This window comes from Filicampus tigris, chromosome 1 (assembly GCF_054856515.1).
Source record: "Filicampus tigris isolate MCC_2025a chromosome 1, RoL_Ftig_1.0, whole genome shotgun sequence".
Classification (NCBI taxonomy): Eukaryota; Metazoa; Chordata; class Actinopteri; order Syngnathiformes; family Syngnathidae; genus Filicampus; species Filicampus tigris.
The window spans coordinates 24,523,274-24,541,398 of NC_141217.1; the positions used below are offsets into that span (position 1 = coordinate 24,523,274).

At 38.1% G+C, this 18,125-nt stretch overlaps 1 protein-coding gene across 1 annotated transcript in view; it reads right to left on the reverse strand.

Annotated features, from left to right (window-relative positions):
* The window catches only part of ctnnbl1 (catenin, beta like 1), a 37,120-nt gene that overhangs the window by 4,835 nt on the left and 14,160 nt on the right, over positions 1–18,125 (reverse strand). Inside the window, exons 11-14 of the mRNA XM_086028630.1 lie at positions 17,753–17,934; positions 10,018–10,115; positions 7,885–7,965; positions 1,123–1,260 (exon numbers count right to left, since the gene is read on the reverse strand). Coding sequence (XP_085884756.1) covers positions 1,123–1,260; positions 7,885–7,965; positions 10,018–10,115; positions 17,753–17,934 — 499 coding nt within the window. The remainder of the gene's footprint in view (positions 1–1,122; positions 1,261–7,884; positions 7,966–10,017; positions 10,116–17,752; positions 17,935–18,125) is intronic.

The window sequence follows — 18,125 nt, forward strand, 5'->3', positions numbered from 1 at the left end:
AGGAACCTCTACTGCATGGGGAGACTTTTTTCCAAGGAGCCCTTCCTTATCGTAACTTCTAGTTGTCAAATGAATGATTATTTTGTTGAACATAATGAACCAAAATAATGCCCTCTCAATTCAGCCGGTTTGGTTTTAGCACCACTTGAAGTATTTAAAATCATTCATTGTTGGAAGCTTGATAGGCTATGCTCCAAGTGATTCACGAGTAAAGTAACTGATGCAGGGATGACAAATCTACGTGATACGTCACAGTCAGCTCAGGCCTTTTGATTAGCCCCAAAGTTAAGGTATGGAGGGGCAAATGTCAGCTTGTGATGAAGTCGCACCTAAGTGAGAATACAATCAATTTTTACTGTGCCTGTTCACTTTTTCCTTCCCAGTATGGGCTGCACCCGAAGAAAAAGTTTTTTTTTTTTTTTTTTTTTTTAACATAATACCTTTAATATGAAGTCAATGTAACTATGAAAGAGTGAAATAAACCTGTCGATATAAAGATTAAATAAACTCCATTTTAAAGATAATGTGCTTACAAGGGCTGAGAAATGTTTGAAAAACTGTCACAATCTAAGTATTTCATATCAGTCGATATTGATCATTATTGATTTTGTTTTAAACCTTTTCTTTGAATAACAGTTGACTGTTTTTTGTACATTGTTACGTAGTGTAATGTGCAGTTTGTCCTCCATCAGTGCACTGTAAATGCTTATTTGCATTAGGTCTACCCCAAAGCAGTCGTTGACACATATTAGCCTTCATTCAATGTTCACCCAATGTAAATGAACGAATACTCTCTTGCAGTGCATACATCATCGTTGACCAACTGTCTTAGGACTACTTTATCTTTTTAGCGGACTCATTATTGCCATAGTCCATTCATATTTTACTTGCATGATTTTACCTTGAGTGCGATGCCGATGTCGGATAAGGCTAACTACTGCTAGCATGTCAAAGACAAGAACTCCTCTACTTGTACACCATGGCTCCATCCACGGGTTTTTAATAGGGTTATCATGCATAATATAATTTAATCGTAAGAGTTGTACTGAGTCGAGTGGTCGTTTATTTGAGCAAAGTTACGGCGCTCGCTCGCTGGCCCGCGAGCATAGAGCACGGCCGTACCTGTGATAGTCCAGAGTTGCTGATCTCCACCATGATGTAGCATATGGACTGAAGAACAAACAGTCCAGCATCCAGTCGGCGCAGGTAAAATTCATCCTCCATGTTGTCATCAAGGATTTCGCCACGGCGAACCATCTCCTAAAGACGCACAACATACACGTCAATTAATCAACAATAATTGCATTCATGGCTCAAACTCTTATGTGTCAAGTTCTGATAAACTACAGCGGCATCATCATCATATAAAACCTTGACCGAGACCAAATATAAGCAGGTTCGTAAAAACACGCCAAGTGCGATTAGATACGATTATTGAAAAGCTAATTAAACGTGTAGTTTAAAGTTTTACACTGCACATGCTATTTTCAATAAATACTGTCCATGAAAATCATTCTATAGGACATTGGGAAAGTGCAGATCCTCTTTGCAAACTAAAACTAAAAATCCCTACACTAGATGAGCAGTTTGTTTATTATTGGCTACCACTGACAAACCAGTAGGGCATGAATACACAACAGCCTCCACGGGGAGCCCGACAAGGAAAACAAATTACAATTCACTGGCTTCTATTGTTCTCTCAACACAACAAACCACCTGAAAACAAAGAGATGCACAGAAAAACTGCAGTGTTATAATTGTAGTGTTCTTTTGCACTTCTCCCACTAATCCATTTTCATCACTGACCAGACACACCAATCAATTGATTTCACTGCTAAACGGCACACAGTCAATACGCACTCACGCTCACATATAGGCACACTTGCATAGTTATCCATCTTAACAACCCCGTCAGTCTGCCAATAACATGGCGCTGCCAATACACACACAGGCAACATTAATCACCATTACAGATTAAGTAGCAGACGTGACGGGGAGAAGGGAATTGGTGTGTTAGCCACTGGAGCGCCACGCAAACAATCCATTTTAACTCTGTAAGTAGAGAGAGAGTGAAAATTAAGTGTTTTTCCTCTTCCTGCATCATGTAGATCTGGTTACTTGGTTGTTACTCACATTAAAGATAAATGCTAAAGGTGTACGAAAACACTTGCTGGTGAGTGTGCACAGAAAGCCAAATCGTGATCTTTTATAGTCCAACAGAGAATGACTTTTTTGTTTCTGTGAAAACAACTTAACAAGGCAAACACAGTAAATCAGGAAAAAGGGCAACTTTTCACAGCTTTCCTGATAAGAACAAATAGCCTCCAGTGAGGAGCTTAATGGCGTCACATGTGACATTTGCATCCCTCGGATTTAATCGGCCTTGTCCTTAAAGATCGATGACAGTGCAGAACCCAATTATGGCTTTGCAGTTCAGCTCATTAACACGACTCAATCAATTGGCGAAAGTGCAAGAAAAATATTCATTGAAGGCACACACCGGAATGAAAAACAGTACATCTACTGTCAACGTCACATTCTGAAGGAGGGTATCACCTTACCTGATTTCCTATGTGCTTTTACGATTCAAGATTCTCCGGCACCTAATAGCTGACATACACTGCCTAAAAGTCATTATCGAAGTTGCCGCGACCCTCGTGAGGAGAAGCGGTTCAGATAATGGATGGATGGATGGAATTTGTCTTGTTTTTTTTACAATTTATATGAACAATATTTAAAGGGGGAAATACACCAAAACATATTTTTTTTAAGAATATGTTCCCAGCAGGCCCACTAGTTGAAACGCGGCATTATTGTGTTTGTGGAATATGAGTTTAAGCAGCAAAAATCCACCCGTTTTTATCCATCTCAGGGGGATGGCATTTTGTCATTTCTGTTGACTGAAAATGACATCGTAACTACTCAGGGCTCAGGTAACGACCAATCACAGCTCGGCTTCAGAAAACAGGTCAGCCGTGATTGGTCGTTACCTGAGCCCTGAGTAGTTGTGATGTCATTTTCAGTCGACACAAGTGACAAAATGGCTAAAAATGGGTGGATTAACTCTAATTCCACAAATGCAATATTTCTCAGAATTCCTTGTTTCAACTAGTGGGCTTGCATAGAACATATTCTTGAAAAAAATATGTTTGGGTTGACTTCTTTAACTTCTTTTTACAATTGGATGATAATTACTGTGAAATATTGCAGCTCAACTCGTATGCTTATACATATGACATTGAAACATGTTGAAATGTTACTCTCTGTACATTGATTTAAGGCTTAGCGACACTTTGATTTCCAAAAGAAGGGGGAACAAGCACAGACACAGGGATTAGGTAGCTGCAAAGAGTTGGAGAAAGCGATCACATGATGTGGAGGAAAATGGCCTTTGACTAAGAAAATACTTTTGTTGGAGAATTTAAATTTTTTGTGGACCTATGTGACTCCTTGCTATTTTTGTTTTGATTAAGTAAAGCAGCAGCACTGTAAGAAAGTTTTAGTTTATTTTTATGGCACCTTTGGCATCAGTTCCAGCCCTGGTGTACCTCACGTTATGCCACACTAGGTAGCTGGATACTCACAAAAGTAGATAAGGCACCGTAACAACAAAACCTGCGTTCCATGGCGGAAAGAAGAAACAAAGTGAAATTTCCCAAACTCGTGGCAAAATGGTCAAATGAGATCAAGGTTGAGCTTTGTGGCCATAATTCCCAAAAGTATGTTGGGCATAAGCACAACATCATAAGCTCATCACCAAAAGGACACAATACTGACATTGAAGCACGGTGGCAGCATTGTGGTTTGGGGTTTTTTTTTTTTCTTTATCTGGAATTTAGGCTTAGGCTTAGTCAACACGGAAGGAATTATGAACTGTTCCAAATATCAAGTCAGTGTAAGCACAAAACCCTCAGGAATCTGCCGCAAATGAAAAAAACAAATAAAAAATAATGATGATGTCACGGAAAAGCCTACTAGAACATCTGACCTTTATTTGGAGTTAATCAGAGGCGTGTTAATCGGTGGCAGGTGTTGTGCTGACTCATTTAACATGAGTTTGAAAGTGACTGGTTAACACTGTCACTTCCCCAGTTATAAGATGGCGTGCAAACTTTTACAACCACATTATCTCGGTTGTTTATTTTGATGTCCCCTCTTTTGTACAGACTATATTTTGATGTCCCCTCTTTTGTACAGACTATCATATTAAATGGTGGAAAAAGTTTAGAAACTATTTATTTTGTTTCTTTTATTCCATCACAAACACTTGGCAATGAACAGGGATGTGTAGACCTTTTAATCCATTGAATGTATGTTACTTTCTGTATTTGTGTATCTAGTTTTGCTTGGGAATTTACAATCTAAGCATTAGTCCTGTGCTGGCTCATTTTTTTGTGATACCTTGCTGATGCAAAATGAATGTGGTGTCGTCAGCATTTGGCAAAACCCTACTGTATTTGGACAGTGTGTGTGAGCCAATCGGTGTTGTTTATTACGCTTGATTGGGTTGGGGACGGGAGAGGTTATATCACCTCATTAAAGACTCAGATACAGAGCCTGATGAAAAAATATTTCAGCTGCAGTAAATTCAAATTAAAGGCGTAAGAGTAGCGCCGAAAGGTATTCGCATGACTTTCAGATAGAACTCACCAAAGTGGAACACTGCTATGTCTGAAGTGTGCTTGCGAATAACAAGAAAATGTACAAATCAAATAGCGCCAGAACTCCTCTGAACAGATAAATGCAATGAGTTTGCCTGCTACTTTAGTGAAAATGTACAATCCATCAGGTCAAACATGGTCACAAACCAGCAGAATTACAAAATGATACCACACTTAAAAATCACCCACGAATAATTCAATTTTGTTTTCTCTGCTATGCTGAATGTCATTAACTGTTGTGTTTGTAAACGCTTGTAGGTGTCGTGTCTTTGCTTGTGTGAAGCGCATTGAGTTGTCTTATGTATGAAATGTGCTATACTGTATAAATAAAGCTGTCTTGCCTCGCAAGCGCAGTATTTCAGATCAAAGGCAATGTAATGCTTAAAAAATGAAGAACCGCCAGGGAAAAGGAAGGTCGGTTAAATGTAAAGCAACGGAAATAGGAAAGTAGCTATGAGATTAAATTTATGGAATAATTCTGATGGGAGAAGGACAGTTAAGAGATACTCCATGGCAGTAAAATAAGCAGCTTATTTAGGGTTGGTTGGTGGAACTGTTGTCTGGAGGTGACTTTTTTCTTTGCTATCCTCTGAGAAACCAGTGGACGTCATGCTGCAAAGAAATCCATTTTGTTTAGCGCTTAAAACCAGGCTTACGGGGGTAAAGGTGCAACAGAGAGATAAACTGGAGCAGTGGAAGCCTCACAATTCAGATGAGGGGACGGACGTACTGTACCTGGGAGAGTCTTTAACACGTTCTTGCAAGTCATAGAGTTGTCAGCATTTTTTTTTTGAATACTCATTAAATTTAATTGAACTCGAGTCACTAAAAAGTAGAAATGGATTTTAGTAGACAGTCACATCAAACTGAACATTTAGGTTCTACTAATAGGTCTGTTAAAGTTAAGACTTTTGAAAGACGTTAAATCCATTAAAAATGTAACTTCAGCAAAATGGAAAAGAGTGTTGCACTGTTGAGTACCAATCACTTTACAAGCACAAAACAAATTGCCCAAATAAATTGATAAAACCAATATCTTAGCCAACTAGTAGGTTGCACTCCTTAACCAGACAGACAAACAGACCATCTTGAATGAACAAGCAAAGGCAAGAAACTCACTGTGCGCTAAATATAGAAACATTTCTGAGTGTTCCTGCCACTCAAAATTAGCATCAGTGCTACAAAAGTAAAATGTTTTCCGGCAGCCACAAAAACAAACTGATTTCAGATTTCTTCACATGGTTATTAGCACAGTGAAACTTGTGATTCTGTTCGACGTTAGATATTTGAATTGTGAAATTTTTCCTCAAAAGAAATAATGATCAAGAAAATATTATGTTCCAGGATTAAACCATCGCCATCATAAAACTATATTGGAAATTACATCTGCCGTTACATCTCCTATTCTGATCACGTATGCTTTTCTGTGGCGGTGTCCCGAAAAGAGTGCCGAAGTGGTCATGATGTGGTGGGTGGACAGGGCACACATCAAAAATATATTTATCAAGTTGCAAACAAACAAACATACTTTAAGCGATAAAAGACAATACGGATGAAATTCTAACCTCCTCGGCAGAGGTACTAATGATTATTCTCTCACATCAAAAGCTATTACAAAGGATGTCATGGTGACTGGAATTTATGAAAAATAAAAACTCTAACACTTGACTTAGTTTAAATGCCTTTAAGCGCATTTTTAACAAACAACTTTAGTGATTTACAAGATGTTAAAGCTTTTCTCGATCTTAAAAAATAGACAAATTTAAGTCTCACAAAAAAGTGCAGGCAGCTCCCAGGCTCAGCTGCATGTCTAACAAACATCTCCTTACAGTAAATAGTTTTCTAAAAATCCACTATAACTGAAATGTTTATCTTTCACACATCTTTGTTTTAAGGTTCAAAAACATAAAAGTGAATCCTCAACGCAGCTACTAGCCAGAAAAATAAGCATGTTTCCAAGACCGGACTTTCACATGCAGTACTTTGCCGTCAATTTTTGCACCATGTACAGCACTTGGAGCGGTGCTTGTTTTAAAGTCCTCGATAAATAAAGTTGAATTTAGCTGCCTGTGCAGGCAGGGCAAGTTGTGCAGCAAACACAGAGAGAGAAGCACGCTGCAGCGAGCACGAATAAAGCAATTTTTAATTTATCGGCCTTAAAATAAAAAAATAAGGCAGATGCCGATAATCGCCAAAATGCCAAATATCGGCCCCGATAATCGGCCCGGCCGATAATCGGTCTATTCCTAATTTTTATACTTCTGTCTGTCTTTCTGATCTGGTATATTTCTGAAATATAGTAAAGGCTGAATGCAACGTTTTGTTTTTCTGACGTGTAAAATAAATGTAAGCTTTGTCTCTCTGTTACAAGCTGGGCGGCATATGCGCATAAGTCATAGAATGGAAGAAGGGGTATGTGGCTTCTAAGATAGTGGTACACATGCAGACAAGGTTTCTTATCACACACAAATCATCCTTTTGCCATTTTCAGGGAAGGAAACAAGAGCATGACAGAGGCACACTGGGAGGGGAAAAAAGTGAAAGAGAAGGAAGATAAAATGTCAACCTGTCTGGCCTTTCAAGGCAATCTCAGTCTGACTGACAAATTAATCTTCCTGTCATCGTAACATGGTCTCCAACTCTTGAACACAAATTTGCGCTCCACCTTTGTTCACTTTCCTCCATTTAATGCATATTTCCTCAATTTTTTCATTTATTTTTTTTATATTTACTCTCTAGCCTGGTCACTGCAGCTCCAGCTTCCTTATTTATTTTCTGTCAAGTTTTGACCACCTTATCTTACAAACTGTCTCCATCAGTCTGTCTATTCCACAGCCAGAGTGACACAATTGGAAACAGCTCAATAGGAGAAGTGTGCAGTTTTTCCTTCCTTTGCTACAAAGTGTCATGTTGTTATCAGGGAGAACTGTCGGCTTTTTCCACGTAGGTTTGGATGTGACACCGTGCAGGACCGCAACAACAAAAGATTCCGTTTTACGATTAACCATCCTGCCTTTTACAACAGGGATTGTGGTTCATATCGCCACCTTTACTGCAAACGTGTAAACGTTTCACAAAAAATAGCTGTGTTTTCAAGGCTTTTCTCCGAACCAAAAAGGAGCACAATGAGACAGTTGTAAAAGGAGAGAGCAAGGTGCTGGGAGAGAGAGAATCCTTTAGGGGGAGGAAGGAAGGGATGGCCGGTGAAAGGAGAAATGCTTACATGTTTCTCCCCTTCGATCCTCTTGTCAGCCTGTTGAACAGCTTCCAGGTACTTAAAATGCAACTCCATCAGTCGATCAACCTGGCGAGAAAAAGAAATTGAGGCGGGGAGAAAGAAAGCGAGTGTGGCAGCACACAAAAGCCAAATGGGAAGAAAATAGGTGTGCATGAGGGAAAGGATGTGAGTGCAAAGAGACAAAATCAAATGAGAAAATATGGTAAGGCATAAAACAGTAATAAGGGAATTCAAATCGGGGTAAATGCTGTCTGCATGTACAGTGGATATAAAACGATGTGGCTGTCCAAATGCCAGGTTTTTGAAACGACAAAAAAAAACAGATAACATCTACAACTCAATGAAAAAAATCTGAGATAACATGATAGCCTCAAAATGGGGATGTGGCTGCGTTCACAATTAACACATCACATTCAAACTCGTGCCAAATGGGAGTCAGCACATACTTAGCACCATTTAAAGTGCCTCTGATGAACCCCAAATAAAGTTCAGCTGTTCTAATAGGTATTCCAATTTTGTACTTTCTAGCAGGGCCCTGAAGGCTTTGTGAAACTGACTCATATTTGGAACTCTCAACTCATCTCAAATCAACACTATTGATTTGAGATGAGTTGGGCTGGCTCATTCGGCCGACGCGATGCGGCTCATGGACCACAGTCAGAATCGGCTAAGTATGTCTAATGCCAGCATTGATCCAACAAGTTCAACACACAAATGCATATATCCAGCTAATATTTAGCTTATAGCATACGTAGCTGCAGCATATACATAAATACTGTAAACACAGATACATCATATGTTTCCATAGACTGCTTAGATTAGACAGACTTTTCCTTGCTTGCCCTTAAAATGCAGCGGTGTGTTTGTCATATATATTTTCTTTCTGAAGCCAAACAATTGGTGTTCAGTAGCATGCTTTCAGTAACAGCTGCATTATTAAATTGTCTTCTCAAAAAGGTGGCTCTTGTGAAAAATAATACAAAATAATACAAAAAAATTGTCTTAAAGTAAATATACTGTTTAAAAACGAAGTTAATGAATGTGATTTGTCAAAAAATAACTCACTTTTTTTTTTTTTCTTAATCGGAATTGAGAATTGTTAGGAACCGGAATTGAATCAAAGAACCGGAATCAGAACCGGAATCGTCCAAATTCAAACAACCCAGCAAGTCAACTCATCTTTACTTAAATGCACTATATAATTACAATTGTATTGTATTGTATGTAGCGCTTTACAGAATACATGACGTAGTTTCTAATACCCTCCACCTTGATTGAGGCCCCAGTTCCAGCTGAAGAAAAACAGCCCCAAAGCATGATGAAGGTTTGAAGACTTTTTATAAGCCACACTGTACATAAATACTGTACAAGGGATTCTCTGTTTACAAACATCCCGTCACAGGCGTTTACAATGTCACGAGTGGCGCATTGCACAGTGGCGTATGAACACAGTGACACACAGTAGAAAAAGGCATGCTTACCATGAGAATTAACATAAAGCGGTGCAATGCACAGTACGAAACAAATGGTTTTGAATCCTCCTTTTTTCTCGTCTTCCCTTTCAATTACCATAATTTCTTAAGGATAAAAAACAAAAAAATAAAATAAATCCAAAATCTAAGTGGCGTATTACATACGACTACACATGAAATTATGACAATATCACATTGTACAGATGTTTACCGTTACCCAGGAGTTGTGAAAGAAGTGTATTTTCATTCCAGTATATGTAACATCTAATGTTACAAATATATATAAGAATATTTTCGCTACTCACCGTGTGTCATGAGGCACCACTATTTGATATCTGTCATCATATCATATATGTTGCTGATGCTGGTGTATTATCTTCATTTTACCATGAGTAATTTTCAACAACTGATATCATGCAATTCTTTAGATGGACCACATTTCAGTTTGGTTTTTTTTTATTGTACTTTTTACATCGGAGTTCAAGTGTATATATTATTGTCTTCACAAGGCATTGTCACTCAAACACATGAATTTCTCCATTGTGGAAGTAAGCGACACAAATGCCTCACTTTGCGTATCGCACTAAAAACTACAGACTGCACAAAGGAGAAAATAATTGCAAAAAAAGATCAACAGTATACAGACCTTCTCACAGTCATTTTCTGTGAACTTGTTTAGGAGTCTGCTTCTCTGTTGGGACTTGAGATTTCTCAGCATGGAGGAAATAATTGAACAGACGTGCTCTAAAAAAAACAAAAAAATACAGAAGGGAAGGTAAAAGTTAACTGATTGTAGTGTCAAAACATTGTCCAAACAATCTCCCCAAAAAAGCAAATCCTTTATGAAAGACTTCTATTTTTGTAGTACATTGACTGGAACAGAAAGATGTATATTAGATATAGACATTTAAATCAAGTTCACATTAAGGTGACTGGAAGTAAAAGCAAATATTTGTTCAAATCCATCACAAAGTAGGAGTCTCCTACTTCTATTACTCCTATTACTTATTTCCTGCAGTTAATAAAAATTAATTCTAAAAAATGTAATGCTGTACAAAAAAAGTTATTTAGATAAAAAAAAAAAAAAAATCATCACTAGCACCACTAAATACATTATTATAATGTAGATATTTAAAAAAAAAACAAATAACAAATCAACAGTTAAAATGTTTAAAATCATATGCCTGACTTCAGGTAGATCGTATTTTACGGCATATAAACCGCACCTTTATATAAGCCGCACCTATCTATGTTGAAAATTAGATATTAACTGCATTTACAGAATGATTTTGAACTGTAAATGTACATGTACTTGAACAGATTCGTTCCAAAGAGTGCCATTTAACACGGCAGCAACTTTGCTGATTAAAATGGAACAGAATCAAGAGAATATAAACAATACTTATCGTCATTTCACTGCCCTATGGCGCTCCAGTTTGTCAGTTAATGCCCACCGTTTATTGTTCTACTACATACTACATACCACATAGCACATTGTGCCCCTGCCTGTCGAACTCCTAAACCTGCAATTACATCCTGTTAATGTCAAATGTATTGTATTGAATTGTACTGTAATTCCGGTTAGAGCGCTCTTAGCGGTGGAAGAAAAATCCACAGGATAGCCGCAACGGACTATAAGACGCAATGTTCAAAACCTAGGAAAAAAGTAGCGGCTTATAGTCCGGAAATTACAGTATATATTTAATATAAATAATTGTATAACACAGTATTATATAAATCACACAAGTAAGTAGCTGTCTTTAATGTTTCATGCATTTAAAAGACCAGGATTTAAAGCTCATTTTAGGGTCCTCAATGGTTCCAATGCTAACACATTAAATGAATAGAATACATTACTGCACAACAAATATTTGTTTGAAGACAGTACTCTTTTTAAAAACACTCTTTTTAAAACCAATAATTCTCTATGACAGAATGCCTCCCTAACTACTAACACGTACATGCAGGTGACAAAGTTTTATGATATTGACTAAACAATGTATAGTACACACAGGTGCAGGAGAACATGACATTGTAAAATCTCTAGAAATCCAGCATGCTGAGAGAAAAATGTAATTGGACTTTTTCAACAAGAGGTCAATATTCTCACTCAACCAGGCTTTTCTGTTGCTAAGCAACAAGAGCACAGGAATCAATCCCATTTCTGCTTTTAAAACAGGTTGTGTTTTTTGTCAGTTGCCTTCGTGACCTGCAGCTTGCTTGCCCAAGAGACGTAAGTGCGGAAAGTATCGGCAGTCACCACAACCAGGGAGTTCACATTGACAATTGAGTTACGTAGATATCAACGTGACAGTGTGGAGAATGTTTTGATTTTTCAAAGGTCATTCATTTCGAAAACCAACTATTAATTTCAGTAATACGCAAAAGAAATATGTTCTATCACAATGTAATTTTTTTTTTTTTTATACAACCGTAGGTGAAGTAATCTCTAATCATATTACATATAGTGGGTACGGAAAGTATTCAGACCCCTTGAAATGTTTCACTTTCTGTGTCATTGCATCCATTTGCCAAAATAAAAAAAAGTTGGTTTTACTTCTCATTAATGTACACTCAGCACCCCATCATGACAGAAAAAAAACAGAAATGTAGAAATTTTTGCAAATTTATGAAAAAAGAAAAACTGAAATATCATATGGTCCTAAGTATTCAGACCCTTTGCAGCAACCTCCATATTTAACTCACATGCTGTCTCCATTTCTTCTGATCCTCCTTGAGATGGTGCGGCTCCTTTATTGGAGTCCGGTTGTGTTTACTTAAGATGATTGGACCGTATTTCCCGGGCTATAAGCCGCACCGCTATATAAACCGCACCCACTCTATTTTTTAGAATATTTTGGGAAATATTCCTGCAGGAACAGGACGAATGGTTGCAATTGAAGGAAAGATTAATGCGGCCAAGTACAGAGATATCCTGGAGGAAAACCTCTTGCAGAGTGCTCAGGACCTCAGACTGGACTGAAGATTCACCATTCAACAGTACTTTTTGCGTTGCGTGCGTGTGCATATGATATAATAAGTGCGTTCGTGACGCTGATTGCCTGCCGCCGCCGCCGCCTACCGACTGGGACCGGCCTGAAATAATGACCGAATGATGAAGGATGGACTGAACTGCCCACCACTGTTATTTTAAAGTGCCATATACATGTGTATAAAGTTGAGTTGAGTTTCATGCCAGTAAAACACCTTGCTAGGAAAATCCATTGAATCATAACTAGTTGGTCAATTGTCATTTTGTGAGGAAAAAAAAAACAAAAAAACAATTGATTTGTTCTGAGCGGTAATTGGTGTGGCCCCCTTCACACGCTGAACAGAATGCTATTGATCACAGTCGGCAGAAAGTTTGAAACTAAGCAATGACCTCTCTAAGATTGACAGAGGTGTAGAGCATTCAGGGCACAAACTAAGGGCAAGGCTGAGTAAAACAGTTTCCTAATCTGTCCTGAGACAAGCGTATGATCAATACCTAATTTGCACAGAAGCGAGGAAGGTGGATAGGTAGGTACATCAAAGTAACACAACTAGAAGGTGAACAAAACCTTATACATTTTGCCTAGTCACACCACACTCAGATATCAGCACAAGACACAGTTATGATAAATCGATTGTGTTTTTGATCATTAAAATGTGAACTGGCGCAACAGCATAGTCAGTTTGCCACAACATTCAGATGTGAACAACTGACATAATGGAGGAATGACAATGATAGAACTTTTTCACCTTTAGAGGTAGGACTGAGGCATGACACTGCCTGTGTGTTTGGGTATTGTATTGCGCAATGCAGGGACCAAGATGTGAAGTTTAACACAGAGATTTCACTTCTCTCTGCCAGTTGTGTTGAAACTAAGGAATATTTTCATTATGGATTAATCCCTCAATAATTTTGGCGATTAATCGATCGGATTGAAAATACAGACATTTTAATTTCCATCCCTTCATTTAAAAACATGACTTTATTTCTAATTGACAGTTCAGGAAATGAACAAATAAATTAATGATGATTTAGTTACTGGTTTGGACTGTTACGTGTCAGGAAATAGGCCAAAATGTTGATCCTTGTTTTCCAAAGAAAAAGCAGATGTTTAGAATTGTTTTATTTTGATTCAACACATACATAAGCAGCCTGCTTTCATGGATGTCGATACAAATCTGAGAATATTTACTCTTAAGAGTCTGAAATTCCAATGAATTGGACATTTTTTAATTTAATTGATTAATTGTTGCACTTCTAGTTGCAAGGGACAGTCACAGTTCCACAGGTATGTCAAATATGCAGCATTGCGGCAAAGATCCACTTCAGGTTTTGTGAAAACGGACACATTACGGCGGAGACAGCGGTGGTGAACGGTAGGGCTGAACGATTAATTACACTTGCAATAAAATCGTGATTTGACAAAGCTCGATTTTGCAATCACAAAGGCTGCGGTTTAAAAGGTCATTATTGACGGTGGAGCGGGAAAACTGCGGTCAAGCCATCGCGCTTTGGTTTTTCCGTGGTCAAACTATCCGCTCCTACATTTTGAGTGCGCACGTATTCTAAACCTTACGGTAAATGCTTTCCCGCATGTCACAACTGTCTGCACAAAATCCAGTACATAATTCATCACTTCCCTCCCATTTGAACTACCATAAAAAAACATTCCTCCAATAAGTAGAAAATCATTCGAGTAGATTCTTGTTCCTGGAGAGGAATACTATCATCATGTGAAGTTTGGATTTATATTACTGTACAGTCTTCTTCAAAAATGGAGTGGGCGAGCCACTGCATTGTTTAACAGTCTATATAAGAAGTGGAGTGAAGATGTGCAGTCCACATTTACATACTGTATCATGTTCCATGACTCCATGGTATGCCCCAGCTTTATGGTTTTCCCCAGTGGGATATATTTAAATATTAATCACCTGTCTTCTATCACTGAGATTAATTTAATGACAATCACAAGCCATCATATTTCCAATCACATTTTCCTTTATACTACTTTAGAAGCATGAAATATCACTTTTCCAATGCTCACAATCCCAAAAAAGAGATCAGTGTACGCTTATTCCATCTTTAAACTGTATTTTTTTTTTTTTTTAATCTCAAGAGTCTAGTTTTATTGTGCGGCAGAAGAAGGCACAGTGAAGTTCTGAACTGTAGGTGGAAATACTTTGCTGGAAGGCACAAACAAGGCCAACAATATTTGTGGCCTGGCAAAGAATAATCAGCCTTTCAGCAGCAGGGGAGTATGTCAGCCGTTATTGAAAGTACATTCTCATTTTGACAGGTGACAGACTTAAGTGTGCTCTCACAGAGAGTCCAATGAGCATCCTACAAACCAACAGTAGAGAAATATTGCTAGTTTAGGCTATGTTGTTTCAAAAAATAAAATGAAATACAATAAAATAAAATAATAACACATCCTGTAGAAATACCACATCATAACTGCACCTCATCTTGCTACATTTCTATCACTGTATTTCTCTCAAAAATGTGAATGATGTGACTTACGGATACTATAAATTCCACTCTTTGAAGAATTTGATGTCGTCAGAGAAGTACTGGTAATAGTTTAATTACAAAAGGAAACCCTCAACTTCTCGCTGTATCCCTAAATGTTTAACCACAATAATGAAGGTATTAGAGAAGGTCAGCAGTAAGACTCCATGACACCGCACAATGCAGGTACAAACGAGGAAGAGAAATTAATTATCAAGCCTTTAAAAATGACGCACTGTATGTTAAACCTTTCGTTTACAACAAATGTGAGGGTGTATTTCATTATTAGAGCATGAGAGTACCGACGTGAAATCTGATCAGTTCCCAACGGAAAAAGACATAAATGTAATTAAATGCGTCTTCACACAGGGATTTTCAGCAAATCCTTCTTTGTGTTAAATACACTAGTATAATAGGATTAGGCAGCATCACAACTTTGAAATCGGATAGCAATCAGACTTGCATCATTCAAAATGCTATCTACATCAAAGCAACAGTGACAAGAGCGATACTTGATTGTAAGCTTTCAGCTCAGATATGCGACAAAAGATTGACAATCGAGTCCAGATGATGCCTTAACCTTATCTGCTTTTGTCGCCACACTTTAATGAAATAATACTGGATGATATCGAAGATCAGATACAAGTGCTAAACTGATGGGATGGTGAGGAAAAAAATCCTTGCATGGTTTCTTTGCAGTATGGAGGGAGGTTCTATTTTTGTGCAGTAAGTAAAGACCTATTCCAACTCCACTCTCGACTTCCATGAGTAGAACACTGACAATAAATTTGTTTTTTTTATCTGTAATGTGAAGGTTGTTGCATTCATTAGAAGAAAGGGTGAGGATGGAGTCATTTGTTGCGCTCAAAGGTTGTGAGGGGGGACGCATTAAAGAAACTTTTCAGTGACAGAGCATTTTACTGACTTGTTTACTTCAGTTCCTGTGTAAGCACACAGACCATTCGCCATCTAAATATAACAACCCGGCTGCTACAAATTTCCATCCTTTTCTCGTTTCACTAATAATGAAAGAGTATGCGCACCAATGATATGAAACCATGAAAATCCCAACACATCCACATTGTCAGGTAATCATGCCAGTCTTTGCACTAATGCCTGTTCCTTTGCACAGTGTCAAGTTCCGAAAGGATTTCATGGGGACCAATCTTGCACCAATGTTTGTGATTGAGAGAGGCGATGAATGTAAGAAAGAAATGGAGAAGAGAGGGAAGATATATTCATTACTTTTGACGTAAGTGGTCAATTAATTCATCCTTACTATGGATAAACTATTGATTCAGAACATTTTCAATTCAAAGTCAAAAACAGTAAGATGGCTCATGCGTTGTTTTGACATGCGACTTAATACATAAAGTCATATGATTGATTAAAATTATCATTATACTAGACAAGTGACCCATCCATGGTATGCCAACAGTGCCATACTTCAGCTGGAACAGGTTCCAGCTATCCTCCAGCCTGCACAAGCCATACAGATGATCGGATGGGTGGATGGATGGATGGATGAATGACAATTTAATATTGAATGCTCTTCACATCCAAATGGAAAAAACAATCCAGTTGTTTTGACTGAAACCTTTTTAATTTGAAGCATTAGTAGCATAGACATGCTTTTTATGGCTGAACAATGACAAACCGTTCCATCCATCCACTTTCGATACGGCAGAGACCAAAGGATATCCCAAGTGACATTGAACAAAATACCAACGACACCCTGAACTGGTTTCCAGTCACTCACAGTGCATACAGCATGTGTGGGAATTAATATGATGTCAACTGCATGAAAGTCAGCCATGTGCAATTGCTGCTGACAGAAAATATTTGGGTTTGACATCAAAAGATAGACAAGTTTAATGAGCTGATGAGACAAAGATTAGGAAAGCTTTGAGAGAGATGGGATCTTCTCGTGATACAGAAACATTTTGTCAGCCAGTTTAAAGAAAGGTGCAAAACTAAACACTGCCAAAGTGGAAAATCTTAGACTGGAGAAGTCCATTTCCAGACTCAGACTCTATAAATCATGCATTTTACCTGCTGAAGAGGAGTTTTAAAAATGTTTGGTGATGGTGCTTTTAACATCATGTTATATTAAATCATCATGTGCCAAAAACTTGACTATTATTCATTATTATCACAACACATGTGATTCAAACGGTGGAAACTCATTGCTTGCAGTTTAGTGTAGTTCACAATTGACATTTTCTAGACAACATGGGATTTACAACAAATACCTTTTGATATGTTAATCTAAGCTATGGAATAGTCACTTAACTAGTTAGTTGGTAATCAATAAGGCTGATCTTTCCAACTTGGACAATCGCTGCAATTTGTGAGGCAAAACCTCCGTGGGTATGTAATGGAGAGGGAAGGTGACAAATGAAGAACAACAAATATTCTGAAACCTAATTTGCCCTTCAGTTATATTTAAGGCAAAACTGCTACGAAGTGAGTGGCGAACATAGCCTCTGGAAAATCAGCTTGTAAATAAATAGGTATTAAAAGGTTGTTTTCGTTTGGAGGCGAGGCTCTATTTGCCACAATTTGAAAGACTCCAGTCCTCAAGGGTGCCTAACATTCAAGTTTTAGACGTTTCCCTCCTCCAACACACCTGATTAAAATAATTAACTCATCAGCAAGCTCTGTAGACGCCTGATAGCGATCCTGATCATTTGAATTAGGTGTGTTGGAGAAGAGAAGCACCTAAAACATGCAGGACAGGGGGCCTCGAGGACCGGAGTTGGTGACCCCTGCTCTAGATGAACCTTCGACAACTCATCATTGGAGATCTTTGTTGCACTCTGCTCATTTGGTTAAGCAACAAAGCCAACTAAACACGATCTTCTTGTAATTGGTGACTGACCTTCATGCTCTTTCTCAGAAACTCCGGAGCTTCTCATCTTCTTAGGGGTTTTCATGAAAAGTGGAAAGATGGTTCGCAAACCAAGGATGTCCACAAACTTGTGGCAGTTATCTCCTCCCTCTGGTCCTATCATCCCATGATCCAGAACCTTGAGAGAGCTGGTCCGGGACATTTTCTTTTCCCTACATTAAACGCAGAAAAAGCAAGCTGTCATCAACAGCACTATTGCCAACAAATGTAACAGCAGGTTGCTGAATTATTGAAATCCAGACTTCCAAAAATGAGCAGTTATTTTGTTATCTGTTAGTTCATTTTGAAAATGCGCTTAATGGAGTAGTATTATATAGTTCTCCAAATAAATCAAACACAACCA